Source organism: Bufo bufo, chromosome 4 (assembly GCF_905171765.1).
Source record: "Bufo bufo chromosome 4, aBufBuf1.1, whole genome shotgun sequence".
NCBI classification, from domain to species: Eukaryota; Metazoa; Chordata; class Amphibia; order Anura; family Bufonidae; genus Bufo; species Bufo bufo.
Window position 1 is genome coordinate 105357557 of NC_053392.1, and position 17658 is coordinate 105375214.

Consider the following 17658-nt stretch of genomic DNA (forward strand, 5'->3'; position numbering starts at 1 on the left):
TAATATAGGGTGTTGATGTCATTAGACCACACCCCTTCTCATTACAGAGATGCACATCACCTAATATGCTTAATTGGTAGTAGGCATTCGAGCCTATACAGCTTGGAGTAAGACAACATGCATAAAGAGGATGATGTGGTCAAAATACTCATTTGCCTAATAATTCTGCACGCAGTGTACACAAAATTGGGGGAAACTGTCAAACAAGCCAGGCATGGAGAAGGGGACGGGAGCCATCCAGTGGACACTGGTCCTAAAGCCCATCACTTTCTGAAGCTATGTATGCTCTGAAACTGCAGCATTTTGGAGTACACCGTGCTTCGCTGTTATCAGGGAGCCTGACGCTCTTCCATGCTGCTGATGGTTATGGCAGCATTAATCCGCTGGCTTCATTCACACTAGCACAACTTTCAGCCTGAAGCTGCAGCATCTAGAACTAAACATGGCGCAATGAATGAATTGTGACTAGAAATTTTTAAATGCAAAAGTTGTTACCTCTCAGCCCATATAGAGACCATAACGCAAGATGGATTACAGTGTACAGCGTGTCTCCAGTCCCTGCGGTACAGGTTATGAGCTGTCGTTGTTCTGTTGGTTTATATCTGGATTTTCGCCGTATCTTATATTCTGTGTGGTTTTTCCTAACAGATCAAGTTTCCTAATTGGCACCTAACACAGTCAGTTAAGTCAGGGGCAGACCTCAAATGGAATTCACTACTTCTACTACTACTATGATGACTAGTACTATTATTAATATTATTACTACTACTACATCTATTACTATCAGTTCTACCATCAGTAGGACTACTACATCTACTATAACTACTACTACATTTATTACTATCAGTTCTACCATCAGTATGACTACTACATCTACTATAACTACTACTACTACTACTACATTTATTACTATCAGTTCTACCATCAGTATGACTACTACATCTACTATAAATACTACTACTACATTTATTACTATCAGTTCTACCATCAGTATGACTACTACATCTACTATAACTACTACTACTACTACATTTATTACTATCAGTTCTACCATCAGTATGACTACTACATCTACTATAAATACTACTACTACATTTATTACTATCAGTTCTACCATCAGTATGACTACTACATCTACTATAACTACTACTACTACTACATTTATTACTATCAGTTCTACCATCAGTATGACTACTACATCTACTATAACTACTACTACTACTACATTTATTACTATCAGTTCTACCATCAGTATGACTACTACATCTACTATAACTACTACTACTACTACTACATTTATTACTATCAGTTCTACCATCAGTATGACTACTACCCCCACTACTACTATTACTATTGCCACTGGCCTAGCTAGAACTGACTGCGCCCCACAGCAAATTTATGAACTACTGTTGAGGGGCCCTGACAATAAAATCTTTTAGTCCTCCTCCTGGGTGGGCCTCTTATGAGTTTGGCTGCAAAGCAGCTGCTTCCCCTGCTTACCCTATAGCTATGCCCCTGAGTATTGCTACATCAGCTACCAGTACTATTATTATTACTACTACTATCACTAATACTACTACAGTACTAATAATGCTACTGCTACTACTACAACTACTAGTATTACTACTACCATCATTACTAATATTGCTGCTACTACTACTACAACTACTATTATTACTACTACCATCATTACTAATATTACCGATAGTGCTACTACTACAGCTTTTACTACTACTACTACTAACATTACTACTACAGCTATTACTACTACTTCCAACACTACTGCTACAGCTATTACTACTACTACCACTACTAATGATATTACTGCTGCTATTGCTACTCCTTCTATTACTACTACTATCACTAAAACAATTACTACTCCTATTATTACTACTACCATTACTATACTGTTAGGGGGCATTCACATCAACATAATTTTTCAGTTTTTCTGATCTGTCAGAAAAATAAAGAAAAAAATGGATTCTGTGCATCCGTTATGCACATTTGGCATCTGTTTGCGCCGTTTCCGTCAGAGATCCGTTATTTCAGACGGAAAAAAAGCCCTGCATGCACACTACCATAAACCCATTATTCCTGTCATTTCTGTTGTCTTTTATAAGCAGTGCTGAACATGTATCAGGTCGGTTTGGGATGACTTTGATACTGAGTAGCAGTTTTCCATTGCTCTGTTTTCTACATTGAGGTCAGAGGCATAATAGACGGGAAGACTGGTCCTGATTTATCATGCCTTGTCTCCAGAATTCTGGCTTTAAAAAGTTGCAAAATGGGTCTCGCGGGACTTTTTTCACTCGCTTGCAAAAAAACATTTGCAACTTTTTGCATTTTTTAAACCACTCATTCCGTTTTGAAATGTAGGTGGTGAAGTGGTTGTGGTTAGCTATGTTAATGAGTTTCACTCCGGATTTATCATTGAGACTTTTTTTTTTAAATCGCAATCTCACCCTAGGAGGAGGGTGAAGGAGGAAAACTGGAGGAGCTTTTCTAAAGAATAGTGGATCAGACAAATTTATCAAATAACATAACATTTTTATAAATATGGCGTAAAGTACAGAAACACAGATTCAAGCAAAACTGACTTTAAATATTCCCCTCATGATAAATGACCCCCAGACATTGGAGTAGATATATCATAGGCACATAAGGGATGTGATGTTTCTATCATCCTCCAGCGACCTGGTTGTATAGATTTCCTATAGGTTTAATATTTCTGTCCTCAGAAGTCAGTCTGTGACCCCCATAAATGGTGGAGGCGCTGACCGCATAAGGCCCTTGTACAAAATCTGTGAATGGGCCTAAATTATTCTCCTTGCCCCCTAAGCCATATTTCTGGCAGTAGAAGAGTGGGCTCATGGCCTCTTTACCTAGTAATTCTTTACTTGTAGTATGGCCTTCCATCTTGCCTATAGGGGACCTTTTCTAATCACAGGCGCCCCTGTGCAGGTGAACAGGCAATATAGCTGCCTCTGAATGAAGATAGTTGTGGGACCGTGTTCTTCAGCCTAGTAGCTTGGGTTTTAACGTAATGGGCATCTAGAAGCCGGGATCCCCGTCATACTCCCTAGGTCGGGGGGCCCAAGATAAGTGGCGCCTCCTTCCCAGCTCTCATTAAATTTCTCTCTGACTGCAGTTTTTCTGCCCGCTGTTTGCTTTCCCATAGAAATATCAGTCATGCGGGTGTACAGTTATAGTCTGGAATCCGAAATGTCCCCAGAGGGGTTGTCGTTCTCCACACATTGTGACTGAATGGTACATAGTTAGCCTGTTTATAAACCCCAACCAGGCGGTGTGAAACTGTGCCGCCGTGTATCGCAGGCCTGGCATTCTGGACAGGGGGTAATGTGTTTCAGTGTATTTTTATTTTTTATACAGGGACCCTAATTTAACATTACTTATGAATTATTGGGTGGAGGCCTCGCGGGTGGCCGGCCATAGACTTGCCCTCCAGCAGATGACAAAGCAGATCCTGCAGCTGTCTGGTCCCAGTTGTAGTATTTTCGCTAACACTTTGACCTCGGATATTTTTGACTCTCGGGCTTTGTCAGCTGCCATCTAATTAGCTTTTTTCTTACCCCTTCATGTCCACGTTCTTCCCTCTGCAGCGATTTGTCAACTTCAGAGAATGAGCTTTTGTGATGGATGTGACTTGCCCAGGGTATTGATTCCCCCTTTTTTAGTGATGTTGTCAGAGGCACTTGTACTCGTGTCAGTCGTGTTGTTATTTCCAGGACAGAGTAGATTATGGACTTTAATTTGAGACTTTAAAGGGGTTGTCTCACTTCAGCAAGTGGCATTTACCATGTAGAGAAAGTTACTACAAGGCACTTACTAATGTATTGGGATTGTCATATTGCTTCCTTTGCTGGCTGGATTCATTTTTTCCATCGCATTATACACTGTTCGCTTCCATGGTTACGACCACCTTGCAATCCAGCAGCTGTGGTCTTGCTTGCACACGATAGGAAAAAGCCCCAGTCTCTTTGGTAGCCAAGACCACGGGAGTGTGCATAGGCCGGAGCTTTTTCCTATAGTGTGTAGCACGACCACCACTACTGGATTGCAGGGTGGTCGTAACCCTCTGGAAACAAGCAGTGTATAATGTGAAAAATGAATCCAGCCAGCAAAGGAGGCAATATTGACTATCACAATACATTAGTAAGTGTCTTATATTAACCTTCTCTACTTAATAAATGCCATTTGCTGAAGTGAGACAACCCCTTTAAACAATGAAGAAAATGCCGGGAACCCCACCAATCTGACATTGTGATGGGCCATGATCAGTATTACTCGACTGGACCATAAAATCCCAAAAAGATATAGCTTTTTGCCCCTTCTTCACCCCTGATCCTCTAGGCTCTACCAAAATACAGTAGTAGAATTTCATTCAGATATGTAATATTTTCCCAAAAGTTTGCAGGAGATGTGGCAGAAGTGAGGGCGGCAGGACGATGAGAGAGAAGATGCGGAGCACCAAGAGACCGCGTCAGACATGACATTGATGTAATTTAGGCTTTAGCATCAGTGCTGGTACCATTCATGGAAGCATGGGCGCTGGGTCGAGTCAGGGCCAACTAAAAGAACCTAGGGCCCAACATGTACCAGCTACTACAGAAATGGAGGTGTTGCCCCTAGCAACCTGAGTGTGGCTTACAGCATGAGAACTTGGTTTCTTTGGGCAACCGCTTTACTTTTTGTCTGCTGTCATTTCACCACTCGAGGCCTCTGGTGTTCTTCAGCAATCCTTGATGAAAAACTAGACTTGAGGACCATAAAAATGTCACTCGAGAACTGGGTTTTGACTCGAATACAAAGCTTGATATATAGATATTCCGGTTTGCAGGCTCCAGAAAACCAGGCCTGTCCCTTTCATGTGGTGAAGTCCGCAGGCCTTTCAGATGTTTATCTTACAATTTGTTGCAAGTGGCAAAAAAAATGTCCTCGGCTGGGACGACGGCTTTACTTGAAATGATTTCAGAGTAAATATTAATCCAAGAAATTGTATTTATCTTTTCGGAGTAAGTCTGAAGTGGCCAGCGCCTGGCGGTTATTTCAGCTGTCAGTGCGCTGGAGCCTGCGAGCACTCAGCCGTAAATTATTGGTGAGGACTGCCGACCGGGTAAATGGCAGAGCTGAGGTTGTCAGCTGGTCATCACGGGGTGTGTCACACACACGTGTAAGCTGTCATTTATAGACCGCAGTCGCTGCTCTAAAAGGGATGGCGAAAATCTATCATTGAAAGTTAGCACATTTTCAGTAGCACGTGCTTGTACACAACTGGTACGCTTTAGGTCCAATATGGGTATTCGCTTACATCTCCGCAAATTGCATCCTAACTTTTCCAAATGACTCTACAATACTTAAAGGGCTATACCCATCTCAGACATTAATGGTATATCGCTAAGTAATGTCAGGTCCGAGAGGACGGGCCCTCCGAAGTGAAGGAGAGCACACACCTCATGCACGGCCACCTCTCCATTCACCGCTATTGGACTGCCAGAAATTGCCAATCCAGCACTTGGTTATTTTCGGGACTCCCATATCGGTTAATGGAGGGTGGCACGTTTGCGCAGGATGCTCTCCTTCACTTCGGAGGGCCCGTTCTGGAGATGAGAGTTCCTGCTCCTGTCCAACATTGATGGCCTATCCCTTTAATGCACTGAAGCAGTTTTTACCACCATACGTTAAGTGTGCCTTATAGGAGCTGTCTAGGACTTAAAGGGGTTATCCAAGTTCTCAAACAGCCCCCCTATGTGCCTGGCCCCTCACAGGTAATATGCTTACCCTGCTCCCGGGCTGCTCCTGGTCCCCGCACCGCCACTGCTGCTTCTCCCTGTACACGGATGAAAAGATTCGGTGTTGGGGGGGGGGGGGGGGCAGCTAATGGCAGGCAGGGACGGGGACGAGCCTCTCTAGTATAGATGGTGACGCTAGGGAGGCTCGTCCCCGTCCCTGCCTGCCATTGGCTGCTCCCCCCGACACCGGATCTTTTCATCCGTGTACAGGGAGAAGCAGCAGTGGCGGTGCGGGGAGCGGGGTAAGTATATTACTTGTGAGGGGCTCGGCACATGAGGGAGGCTGTTTGAGAACTTGGATAACCCCTTTTAAATATTGATGACTTAAGTCATTAAAAAAAGATCGGATAGGTCCAACTCCCGGCACCCCAACTGATCAGCTGTTTAAAGTATACCAAGCACATACCATTGTATGGCAGCTTAAGAGGACCTGTCACCTCTTCATGTCTGTTTCACTAACTTGCATCCCCCATGTAATAAAATTCTGGAGCATCTATTCTTATGTCTCTATGTTGTGTCATACCTTTATTATTACTTCTAGAAGTTTATGAATGAATTGCTGGCAATTTTGTGTGAAGGTCCAGATGGGTGTTACCAGTTGGAATTTTGTCTCAGCATAATCTGACATTATCCAATCAGTGCTGCTAGTGTCAGACTGTGCAGGGACACATCCCAAAGTGAAAGCACCCGTATGGACCTTAATTCCAAAGTGCTATCAATTCATAAACTTTTGTAGGAGTACTAAAGGAACTACACAACATAAGAATACATGTCCGAGAATTGTTGTTAGAAGTATGATGCAAGTAGTTACTAAAACAGACATGTCAGGCAAAGTGACAGCTCCTCTTTAATCCTATACACTTGAATGGGACTGAGCTGCAGAAAGGCCAGGTGCCGAGGAAGAGGCTGCAGCACTCTCCCAAGCCTCGTGGCCCTTTTCATTTCTGACTGGCGGGAGCGCTTGAAATCAGACCACCACCGATCCAATATACATCATCCGTATTCATGTCCTGGACATCATTTTTACAATTGCTCCATGTGGTTCTTACATTTTTTTTCTGTTTCTTTCTTCATAGGTAGTCCTTTCATTGACTAGTATGTCTGAAGTTTCTGAAGAGTAACCCCTCACAGTGCAAAGAGTAATAGAGATTTGAAATTTTTACAGAAAAACTACAAAAACCTTGCAACTTGGCTGTATTTGTGTGGCCATGTTCTTGCAAACCTACATGAATATTTTCACATGGAGCCTCACAAGCGAGCTGGAGGCCAGATACAGAGAGAAACTATCATCGGATCCCCATCAAAGTCGACTGGGAACTAACAACCCTCATTGGATTACTCTGTGAATTGTTGTGGTTGGGCGTTCTATTTATTCTCAGCATGCGTGTTTTTGAATGGTTTTGTTCTTTTTAATACCATTTCTATGAGCTGCGTCAAGCCTTTTCCATGTGGATACATTTTACATGAAGACTGAAGTGTAAGATGGCTGCACATTTTTGAGTTGCTTCATTTTTTTTAAATCTAATTTATTTATTTTCCTGATGGCTGCACCTTACAAGGTGATTGTGAGCAAAACCACATGTTACAACAGCGTGGTTCTGGACAATAAGTTTCAGAATGTAGTACATTACTGTCTTGGAAGTTGTCAGGCTCATAGACTTGGCGTAGAGTGCCTGGTTGCCCATCACACTGTGTGCTCTGAACTTCTCAAAGCTCCTGAGGCAACCCTCAGTCATGGCGGAGATGTTGGCAACAAAATCTCAGTGGGTGAAAGTGTGGTTTGTGGTGAGGATTATCCTCATCTGAATCTTAGGTTTAAAAAGGCTTCCACTATTCAGAATACCAGCAGCTTGAAAGATATAACAGGTGAAGCTATAAATCTGGCAAGCGGAAAAACAAAGGAGTTCTCTTTTGAAAAGCTAAAGAATGCCTCAAACCAGCATGTCAACCTCAGGAAAGGTCGAAAAGTCCGTCCCGAATCTTTTGGCAGGAAATCAGCCGACTATGACTTTATTTATGGCCAGTTCAATAACAATGAAAATTGTCCACCTTTTGGTTTGCTACAGTCTCAGGGTCCCGAAGAAAAAACATTAATGTCCCACGGCACATCTTTTGAACAAAATATTAATTTGGCCTCGCTGTATTTGCAAGGACTTTCAGAAGAGAACCTGATAAACCAGATTTTGAAGAAGCATAAACTTGACAGCTCTGGATCTGGTGAGGATATAAAGATGTGCTTAGACATTCTTCTGAAATGTTCTGAAGACCTGAAGAAATGTACTAATATAATAAAGCAGTGCATAAAAAACCGATCGGTTGGTGGAAGCGGCAGTGGAGTAGGAGATGGAAAGGGTTCTGATCATTTTCCGAATCCAGAGATCATCTATATGAATGTAATGGCAAGGCTATCCTCTTACCTGAAAAAGCTCCCCTTTGAACTGGAACAAGGTTCCCACGGAAGAACTGAACCTAATGACCTAGCTGAACTTGTAAAAAGCCTCAACAGTCTGCAGCAGCATCCATTTTCACCAATATACGGTCATGAACAGCCACCAAAGTATGAAGATGTTGTTCAAACTCCCCCTTCCTTGAAAACTATATCATCAGCCACCAGTGAAAATCATGAATTGACTCCCCAACGAACTAGTGACACCAGTACAGTAAAATCCATCCCAGATGTAGCACCTCCATTACCTGCAAAGACTTGGCAGAGAAATAAACAGAGCCAAACTAGTCCTCTAAAAAATAATTCTACAACTGCTCAGCAAACCAGTCCGCCAACACATTTACCCACTAAGGAGAAGTTGCCAAGGAACTCAACAGAAAAGCTCTTTATTGAAGAGGATTCAGATTCACAAATGGCTCCTCACCAAAAGAAGTCGCCAACCACGTTTTCACCAGTAGCATCTGAGAGTAAACGCTTGTCAGCTGAAAGTCTGTGCCATGATCCTTCTACCAGTTCTCATGCACTTGCTGGGACTTTTCTTCACAACACTGCCAGTGAAAATGCCCAAACTCTCACAGCTCCCATTAATGTGAATACAGCCGTGCCAATGAGAATGGGAAGGAGCCGTGACCATGAGGAAATAGACAAGCTGCTTTTAGACTTAGAACATTTTTCTCAAAAAATTGAAAGCACTTTAAAAAACCCACCAATGTCTTCACCAGCACCTTCCAAATTACCAACTGGACTGCCAGCTTACAATGAGGATCTCAAAGCACAACCTGCACTTGGAAAAGAATTTAGTATGAGTACCACTGGAGACGATGACAACCTTTTGTTGCGCATATTAGGCAGTATTGAGGACTTTGCTCAGGAGCTTGTGGACTGGAGGTCAGGTAAAGGAACTCTGTCCAAACAGAAGGAAGTTATGCAGATCCTTCAAGAAACTTTGGTTCCTCAGAGTCCTATCCCGTCCCCGAGTTTTCAGAACCAAACCAAGGATTCAGGCTCTACTTTGTCAATTCAGCAGACACCCGAAGTGATCAAGGTAAGCACATTTATGTATTAAAATAAAATGTTTTCAGATTGTTGAAAATCTGTGAAAAAATGGTTAGACATATGAAGTGATGTGCCAAATCTAGATGCATCACATGAGTCTGAGAAGGTGGCACGAGAGAAATAAATAGACAAGAAATGTGTGGCCAATTTCTTTGCCATACTTAAAGGGGTTGTCCCACAAAAAATATTCTACAGTTTTAAAACCAGCGCCTGGATCTGATTTACTTTTGTAATTACATGTAATTAAAATTTTTGCATAGCCACTGAATTATTCAATAAAATGTATCTGTATAGCGCCATCTCCTGCTCACTAAGAAGGCCGCACATGCTCAGTTTCATCCTTCCATTGCCTCCTAAGTATAGGTAGAGCTGAGACACGCCCCTTAGCTGCAGCAGAAAAGACACTCCCTTTGAGCTGCCAGCTTAATATAAATCTAGCAGAGCAATGAACGGGAGATCTCTGGATCCATGTGAGGTACAGGGCTGGTTCTAGCTTTGTTAGAAAGAGATTGTCACTATATGATGTCTGATTTTAGTTTTTTAAATTAGTCATGGGAGAACCCCTTTAAAGCGGTTTTCTGAGATTTAATACTGATGACTTATCCTCTGGATAGTTCATCAGTATCTGATCGGTGGGGGTCCGACACCTGGGATCCCCGCCGATCAGCTGTTCAAGAAGGCAGTGGCGCTTGCAGTAGATACTGATGACTTACCCAAAGGAATAGTCATCAGCAGTGTTGAGCGAACTTGTGTTTCAAGTTAAATTCCGTTATGGATTACGTTACTAGCGGAATCCATAACGGAATTCTTAAAGAACCCAAACTTTGTACGCCTAATTTAAAAAACAAGCTCCCTCAACACTAGTCATCAGTATTAAAATCTCAGAAAACCCTTTTAATTATAGCATGTAAAAATGTGGGTTTATCTCTGTAATGCTACACCCCTTTTTATTGAGATTTGGCTGAACCCCTCTTCAAAATCCAGCTACTCCTCAGCTGAATCCTCCTGCCCTCTGCCATTCCATTCTGGATCACAGCTGGTGGACTACAGAGAACGTAAAAGGGTTGTCTCATCTGAGACATTGGTGGCATATCGCTAGTATGGTGGCTATGTCTAGAATGGGGTCCCCAAAGTGAACAAGAGCGAACCGGGCAAGCGTTGGCACCCTTATGTGGAAGTTCCAAAAATAACTGAGCGCTGGTTCTGCTATTTACGAAAGTCCCATAGAGGTAAATGGAGAGGTGGCCATGCATTCGTGGTGTGCTCTCCATTCACTTCTTTGGGTCTTCTGAAAATAGTGCACTTGGCTAATTTATGAGCTCCCACAGAGGTGAATGGGCATGCGCAGTGCACTCTTTGACTTTGGGGTCCCCATTCTAGAGACGGGTGCAGGTTCCAGAGGTAGGACATTGGTGGAATATCTTAGCAACATGCCAGCCATGTCTCAGATGACACAAGCCCTTTAAATTGGTACTGGGAACAACTAAAAGTGACCCCATGTCGTAGGCTGCTTCAAATTGACAGGAGGAGAGGCCAACATAAGTAGGCAGGGACAACTCAAGTAGGTGAGGTCAGCAATACCATAGTGCAGCAGTGTAGAACCAACAGCTCCTTTGTGGTGGGGCAGAAAGCCATCTCAGGACACCACCTGAGCCCACCTGCCTGGTACATAAGTACCTGACGTTCCCAGTGTTATTGTTAGGAGCATTGGGTTGTTATGTACCCAACTGGCAGCTGTGGCAACCCCCTGGACACCGCCTCCCGGGAATTTTCCATGTAGGGTCCATAGCCAGTCTGCCCCTGCCTACTGCATTGTGACCCTTATTCCTTTTAGATTGTGAGCTCTAATGACCAGGGTGCTCTTTACTTATACAGTCCTGATCAAAAGTTTAAGACCACTTGAAAAATGGCAAAAAATCATATTTTACATTGTTGGATTTTAACAAGGTTCCAAGTAGAGCTTCAACATGCAACAAGAAAAAATGAGAGTGAGACAAAACATTTTTTGAGCATTCAATTAATTGAAAATAACGATTAAACTGAAACAGGCTGTTTTTCAGCTGAACAAAATTTTAGGACCACATCTGTCAGCCCACTAAACCGTTTTTTTTTTTTTTTTGCTTAATAATAACCCCTACACTGCGATTTATCCATACATAAGTAAAATAATAATTTTGGTTCAGTAGAATTTGCTAAAACCCTATTTTTATAATATGTAAATTACCTTGCTACCAGCAAGTAGGGCGGCTACTTGCTGGTAGCAGCCGCATCCTCCGATGGTAATGACGCCCCCTCTGCTTGTTGATTGACAGGGCCAGGGAACGGGATCTTTCTCCGCTGGCCCTGCCTGTTTTCATTCAATATCTGGCGCCTGCGCCGCGGCCGTACCTATCTTCAATCGGCGCAGGCGCACTGAGAGGCGGCCACTCACTCGGCCGCTTCATCCTCAATGCGCCTGCGCCGGGTGTAGATGTGACGTCATCGGCGCAGGCGCATTGAGGATGAAGCGGCCGAGTGAGTGGCCGCCTCTCAGTGCGCCTGCGCCGATTGAAGATAGGTACGGCCGCGGCGCAGGCGCCAGATATTGAATGAAAACAGGCAGGGCCAGCAGAGAACGATTCCGTTCCCTGGCCCTGTCAATCAACAAGCAGAGGGGGCGTCATTACCATCGGAGGATGCGGCTGCTACCAGCAAGTAGCCGCCCTACTTGCTGGTAGCAAGGTAATTTACATATTATAAAAATAGGGTTTTAGCAAATTCTACTGAACCAAAATTATTATTTTACCTATGTATGGATAAATCGCAGTGTAGGGGTTATTATTAAGCAAAAAAAAAAAAAACGGTTTAGTGGGCTGACAGAAGCCCTTTAAAAGGCCAAATCTGTGCAAAGATGTGGATTCATTGTCATTTTCTGTCAGGTTGTCACACGTTGTGATGGCAAAGGCAAAAAAACTCTCCCTTTTTGAACGTGGTTGGGTTGTTGAACTGCATAAGCAGGGTCTCTCACAGCGCGCCATCGCTGCTGAGGTGGGACGCAGTAAGACAGTCATTTGGAATTTCTTAAATGATCCTGAGGGTTATGGAACAAAAAAGTCAAGTGGAAGACCCAAAAAAATTTCATCAGCACTGAGCCGGAGGATCCAATTGGCTGTCCGTCAAGACACTGGACGATCCTCGACCCAAATTAAGGCCCTTATTGGTGCTGACTGCAGCCCCATAACCATCAGACGGCATCTGAGACTGAAGGGCTTCAAAAACAAAAAACTTCTTCAAAGACCTCGTCTCCTTGAACGCCACAGAACTGCTCTTTTGGACTTTGCAAGAGAGCACCAAACATGGGACATTCAAAGATGGAAGAAAGTTTTATTCTCTGATGAGAAAACATTTAACCTTGATGGTCCTGATGGTTTCCAACGTTACTAGCATGACAAGCAGATCTCACCTGAGATGTTTTCTACGCGCCACAGTGGAGGGGCGCCATAATGGTCTGGGGTGCTTTTTCCTTCAGTGGAACAATGGAGCTTCAGGAAGTGCAGGGGCGTCAAACGGCCGTGGCTATGTCCAGATGTTGCAGAGAGCATTCCTCATGACTGAGGGCCCTCGTCTGTGTGGTAACGACTGGGTTTTTCAACAGGACAATGCTACAGTACACAATGCCCGCAGGACAAGGAACTTCTACCAGGAGAATAACATCACTCTTTTGGCCCATCCTGCGTGTTCCCCTGATCTAAATCCAATTGAGAACCTTTGGGGATGGATTGCAAGGGAAGTTTACAAAAATGGACAACAGTTCCAGACAGTAGATGGCCTTTGTGCGGCCGTCTTCACCACTTGGAGAAATGTTCCCACTCACGTCATGGAAACGCTTGCATCAAGCATGCCGAAACGAATTTTGGAAGTGATAAACAATAACGGCGGAGCTACTCAATACTGAGTTCATGTTTGGAAGTTGGATTTCTGTTTTGGCGGGGTTTCGTTTTTTTTTTGGAGGTGTGGTCCTAAACTTTTGATCAGCTGAAAAACAGCCTGTTTCAGTTTATTCGTTGTTTTCATTAAATTGAATGCTCAAAAAATGTTTTGTCTCAATCCCATTTCCTTCTTGTTGCATGTTGAAGCTCTACTTGGAAACTTGTTAAGATCCAGCCATGCTAAATATGATTTTTTGCCATTTTTCAAGTGGTCTTAAACTTTTGATCAGGACTGTACCTCATTGTTTCCAATGGATTTACCCTGTTATTGTCTTCTATATATATTTCATATTTCTTATTGCTCCTTACAAAGAATTGCAGTACTTTATATTGTAGACATATTATATACGATATCTGTATGTTGCAGATATTACTGCGATGTCATTCTAGTATTCCCTCTCATTTGTAAATCCCTCTCTAGTCTGATAATGGACGTCTTCGCCGTGCGCCGGTAAAGTAAAACCAGCAGACTACCATGTATGGAGCAGCGGTTAAGGCCTTTGCAGAGCTTGCTTTATGAGACTGGCTCTATATTATCTCTAGGGAGCTCATTGATGAGACTTTTCTCAGCTTGCCTCCAGTGTGAGCTCTCTAACATATGTGCTCAAAAATGCTGCTGAGGTCATTTGAGTATTTCTGATATCGGCCTTTGTTAGCAGGTTGTTAGCGTTCCCTGCTGCGTAACCCTCTAAAACCGCAGACGATTCTTTTTTATCCCAGCGCATTACTTTGTCCTTGCTTGCCTCATGTACTTACAGGCTCGGCACAAAGGTTACAGCTGTACGGATCAGATCTATACGGCTTGTAATGCCATTCACCTATTCTGTGTGAAGTGTAGCATGTACTGAGTAATAATGAGACATCGTTTGTGTATAATCCAGAGCAGACTCTGTCAAGTTAATCATCTGGGTGTCAACCTAAACTTAGAACATTTTGTGAGTGGAAAAGAAATAATAATAGCATTACTTACAGCATGTAAAGGCTATGGACACCTTGGGGGCATTTTTTTTATTTCTGCTTTCTAAAATTAGTGATTTGTTTTTTATTAAAATGTTATATATTATAAAATTTTCAAAGTTTTTCCCTCTACAGCTTTCATTGTATCTGCAGACTGTTGCTTCCGCCTTTTCAGTGAATTAGTGAAGCAGCTGCTCTGACATCTCAATCTGTAGACCTTAGCTGTACGTTCCTAACAGCTCATAAGCACTCATTGTAGCTTGATAAGAACATGAGTGTTTATGAGCTGTCAGGAGTTCAGAGATGCGGGGCCATCAGAACAGCTCTCGGAACCTTCTATGACGTCTAAATGATCTAAAGAGGGCGCCTGCACCTTTGGCCGGAATAAGGCTACTTTCACACTCGCGTTTGGTGCGGATCCGTCACGGATCTGCACAGACGAATCCGTTCAGATAATACAACCATTGGCATCCGTTCAGAACGGATCCGGTTGTATTATCTTTAACATAGCCAAGACGGATCCGTCTTGAACACCGTTGAAAGTCAATGGAGGACGGATCCGTTTTCTATTGTGCCAGATTGTGTCATAGAAAACGGATCCGTCCCCATTGACTTACATTGTGTGTCAGAACAGATCCGTTTTGGTGTCCGCCTCCAAAGCGGAATGGAGGCAGAACGGAGGAAAACTGATGCATTCTGAGCTGATCCTTTTCCATTCAGAATGCATTAGGGCAAAACAGATCAGTTTTGGGCCGCTTGTGATCGCCGTGATCGCCATGAACGGATCTCGCAAACGGAAAGCCAGCACGCGAGTGTGAAAGTAGCCTAACAGTAGATTGTTGCTGTGGAAAGTACAAAGGTTTCCGGGGCAGAAGACAGAAATCCTGATCAGCTTTATCCATCTACGCATGCAGAAGCCATTCATTACTATCAAGAGAGGGAGTTGCGGCACCGTATGACGGGTTGCGTTCAGGTTTCCTGGCAGTAAAGCCTTTAATTGTGGCTTGGCGTTTTTCCCTGCTTTTCCTTTTGGGAATATGTTGACATAAGAAAAGAAAAGACCTAAATTATACATTTCAGTACAAATTTGGGCAAAGCATGCCCAGGCTGCTGAAGAAAAGTACATTTTAATGAGTCATGTGGACTGAGTCTGCATATTTTACAACTTTATTGGAAAAAAAAAATTTGGAAAAGAGTCCGTCATGCATTTTACCGAAATCCAAATCATAGAGGTGAAAGTCGTTCCTCCGTGATTCTTCCTGTGTATGTGTGGGTTTACGGCTTGTTTGGGCAGGAATTTATGTTCCTGTTTGTGTCGTGTGTACACGATGCTGTAGTTATGTCACCTTTATAATTATACTTATGTAACTATGACTAAGTACAGCTTTGTAATCAATAAATACTCTTAAAGAGGTTATCCCATATCCCACAATTAATGTCAAAAATGAAGTTTTAGAGAAAATAGGATCTTGGACAACAACCAACATAATACTGTCCTATAGTGCCAATATAATACTGATATATACAGTATACCCAACATCATACCACCAAACTGAGTCCAGATAATATGCAGTATCTGTACACCCTTAAAAACCCCATATAATGCCACCACATTGATCCCACTTATTGCACATTTTGCAGCTTAGTATCCAGATAACACCCCCATACACCATTAAGCATGGTGGGTTTTACTTTGCTTCTTGGGTTCCCATAGCGTTCAGCTCTATTATTCCCATCAAAGTAAAGGACGCCATGTCTGAAGCCTGATGGACCCCATTATACGTTAATGGGGTCTGTCAGGCACCATTCGTGTCTGTGTGTGATGGATTTGGCACCAGGTCATGGCTTCTTTTGAGAAGAAGGGAATAAAAAGCTGCAAATGCAGTGCCCTGTGCAATATGGTTTCTTTATACCTGACACAATTACAGTATATAGGACATACCCCAACTAATTGTCTTTGAATTGCATATGGTTCATATGATGCCCTTCAGCAGACCCCCAAATAAATGCAGACTAGACCATAGATCTTCTAAATAAAGATGTAGATCCCAGGCCCCCCATCCTTTCCATTATACAGAGCCTGGACCAGAACCCCATGAATAGATTATAGACAAGCCCCCTAATAATTAGAGAACCAGTCCCCCTTGTATATACCCACACCCTCCCTAAAATGTCAGGTGCCAAATTAGACCTTCTAAAAATTACAGATCAGATTCCTCTTGTTTGCAGACCCTCAACCCCCCTTCCCCCCCGAAAACGTGAACGACCTGTATAAGAGGAGGAGCAGGATGGCAATGGCAGGTTGACGCGCAGTGTGGAGGAGAGTGAGTTCCTTCAGCTGGTGAAGAGCTCACATTTGTACTTTACTGGACACTAGGGCACTCTTTTCTCCCAGTATACCCCTTGGGGCTGCTCTGCATGGGGATGCATACCACAGATTGAGAACCACTGGCTTAAGGGTTGAGATTTGGAAAAATGGGGACCTGCTAAGCTTGACTTGTGATATCAAGTTAGGATAGCCCTTAAAAGACCACTTAAGGCTGAGAATTGGTGGTGGACACCCTTCTACGAAGGGCTGGTTGCTGGAGGTTCCATGAGCTGGACCTCGGGGAGATGAGCTGTTGTCTAGTGACTATATTTATAGAACGAGTTGTGGTCCTTTTAAAGAAGTCTTAGACTGTTATGATCTGTGAATCACATTTGCGAGTTCTTATTTTTGTATGAAGTGATGGAAATCTAGCCTTAAAGTGGGGGACTAGGGATCTGCCAGCCTCTGGACCTCACTAATGGGATTCTTTTGCCATGTGATAGGAGCCTGTAGTCTGCAACCCCATTTTTTAGGACTAGAACAGCCTGTAAATGTGTATTTGATTTGCCTTTGGGTACACTGCAATTAGTTTGTAGAACGTGTCTCTGTAGACGGTTGCAGAGCTGCTGCGTGGCGGCAGGGACACAAGCACGTCCTGACTGTGGTGCAGGATGAGGTTTCTCAATGTGTTGGCTCAGCAGGAGATGAGGAATGCTGCAAGAGCTACACAATTACTGGAGCTGTTTGAGGTTTCTGGATGAATAAATGGAAGCAGACTGGAGTTTACTGTACAGTAACAAACCAGAAGATTGGTTTTCTCCATGGTTTTCGGTAGTTCCGCGATCAATGCACTTCGAGGTCTGCATGGTGTAGTTCAGAATTGCATCATCAGCCACATTTATAAGTTGGCAGAGAACAGTAGGACGTAGTTTATATACCTGAATATCTGAGATCTTGGCTTTACATAAAATGGAGGCCACAACGTAAAGATATATAGCGCTCACAGGATTGCATTTATGAACTGGCTTTCTTGGGAGGTTCGCAGTTCCTTTATATGCCTCCTCTATAAATTGCAGAGTATGTATAGATCCCATTCATGTGCCATTTATAGAG

The 17658-nt window shown here is 43.2% G+C and overlaps 1 protein-coding gene and 1 long non-coding RNA gene across 4 annotated transcripts in view; both read left to right on the forward strand.

The window, feature by feature from the left end:
* LOC120997527 overlaps nt 1–17658 on the forward strand; it is a 1081373-nt gene that overhangs the window by 645998 nt on the left and 417717 nt on the right. The window lies entirely within an intron of this gene.
* The window catches only part of PPP2R3A (protein phosphatase 2 regulatory subunit B''alpha), a 225828-nt gene that overhangs the window by 120265 nt on the left and 87905 nt on the right, over nt 1–17658 (forward strand). For 2 of the 3 annotated variants that reach the window (XM_040427601.1, XM_040427602.1), the window contains one exon: nt 6887–9301. In XM_040427601.1, coding sequence (XP_040283535.1) covers nt 7352–9301 — 1950 coding nt within the window. In that variant the 5' untranslated portion in view covers nt 6887–7351. Of the gene's footprint in view, nt 1–3335; nt 3355–6886; nt 9302–17658 lie in introns of those variants that run through there. The other variant, XM_040427603.1, reaches the window with a different exon arrangement.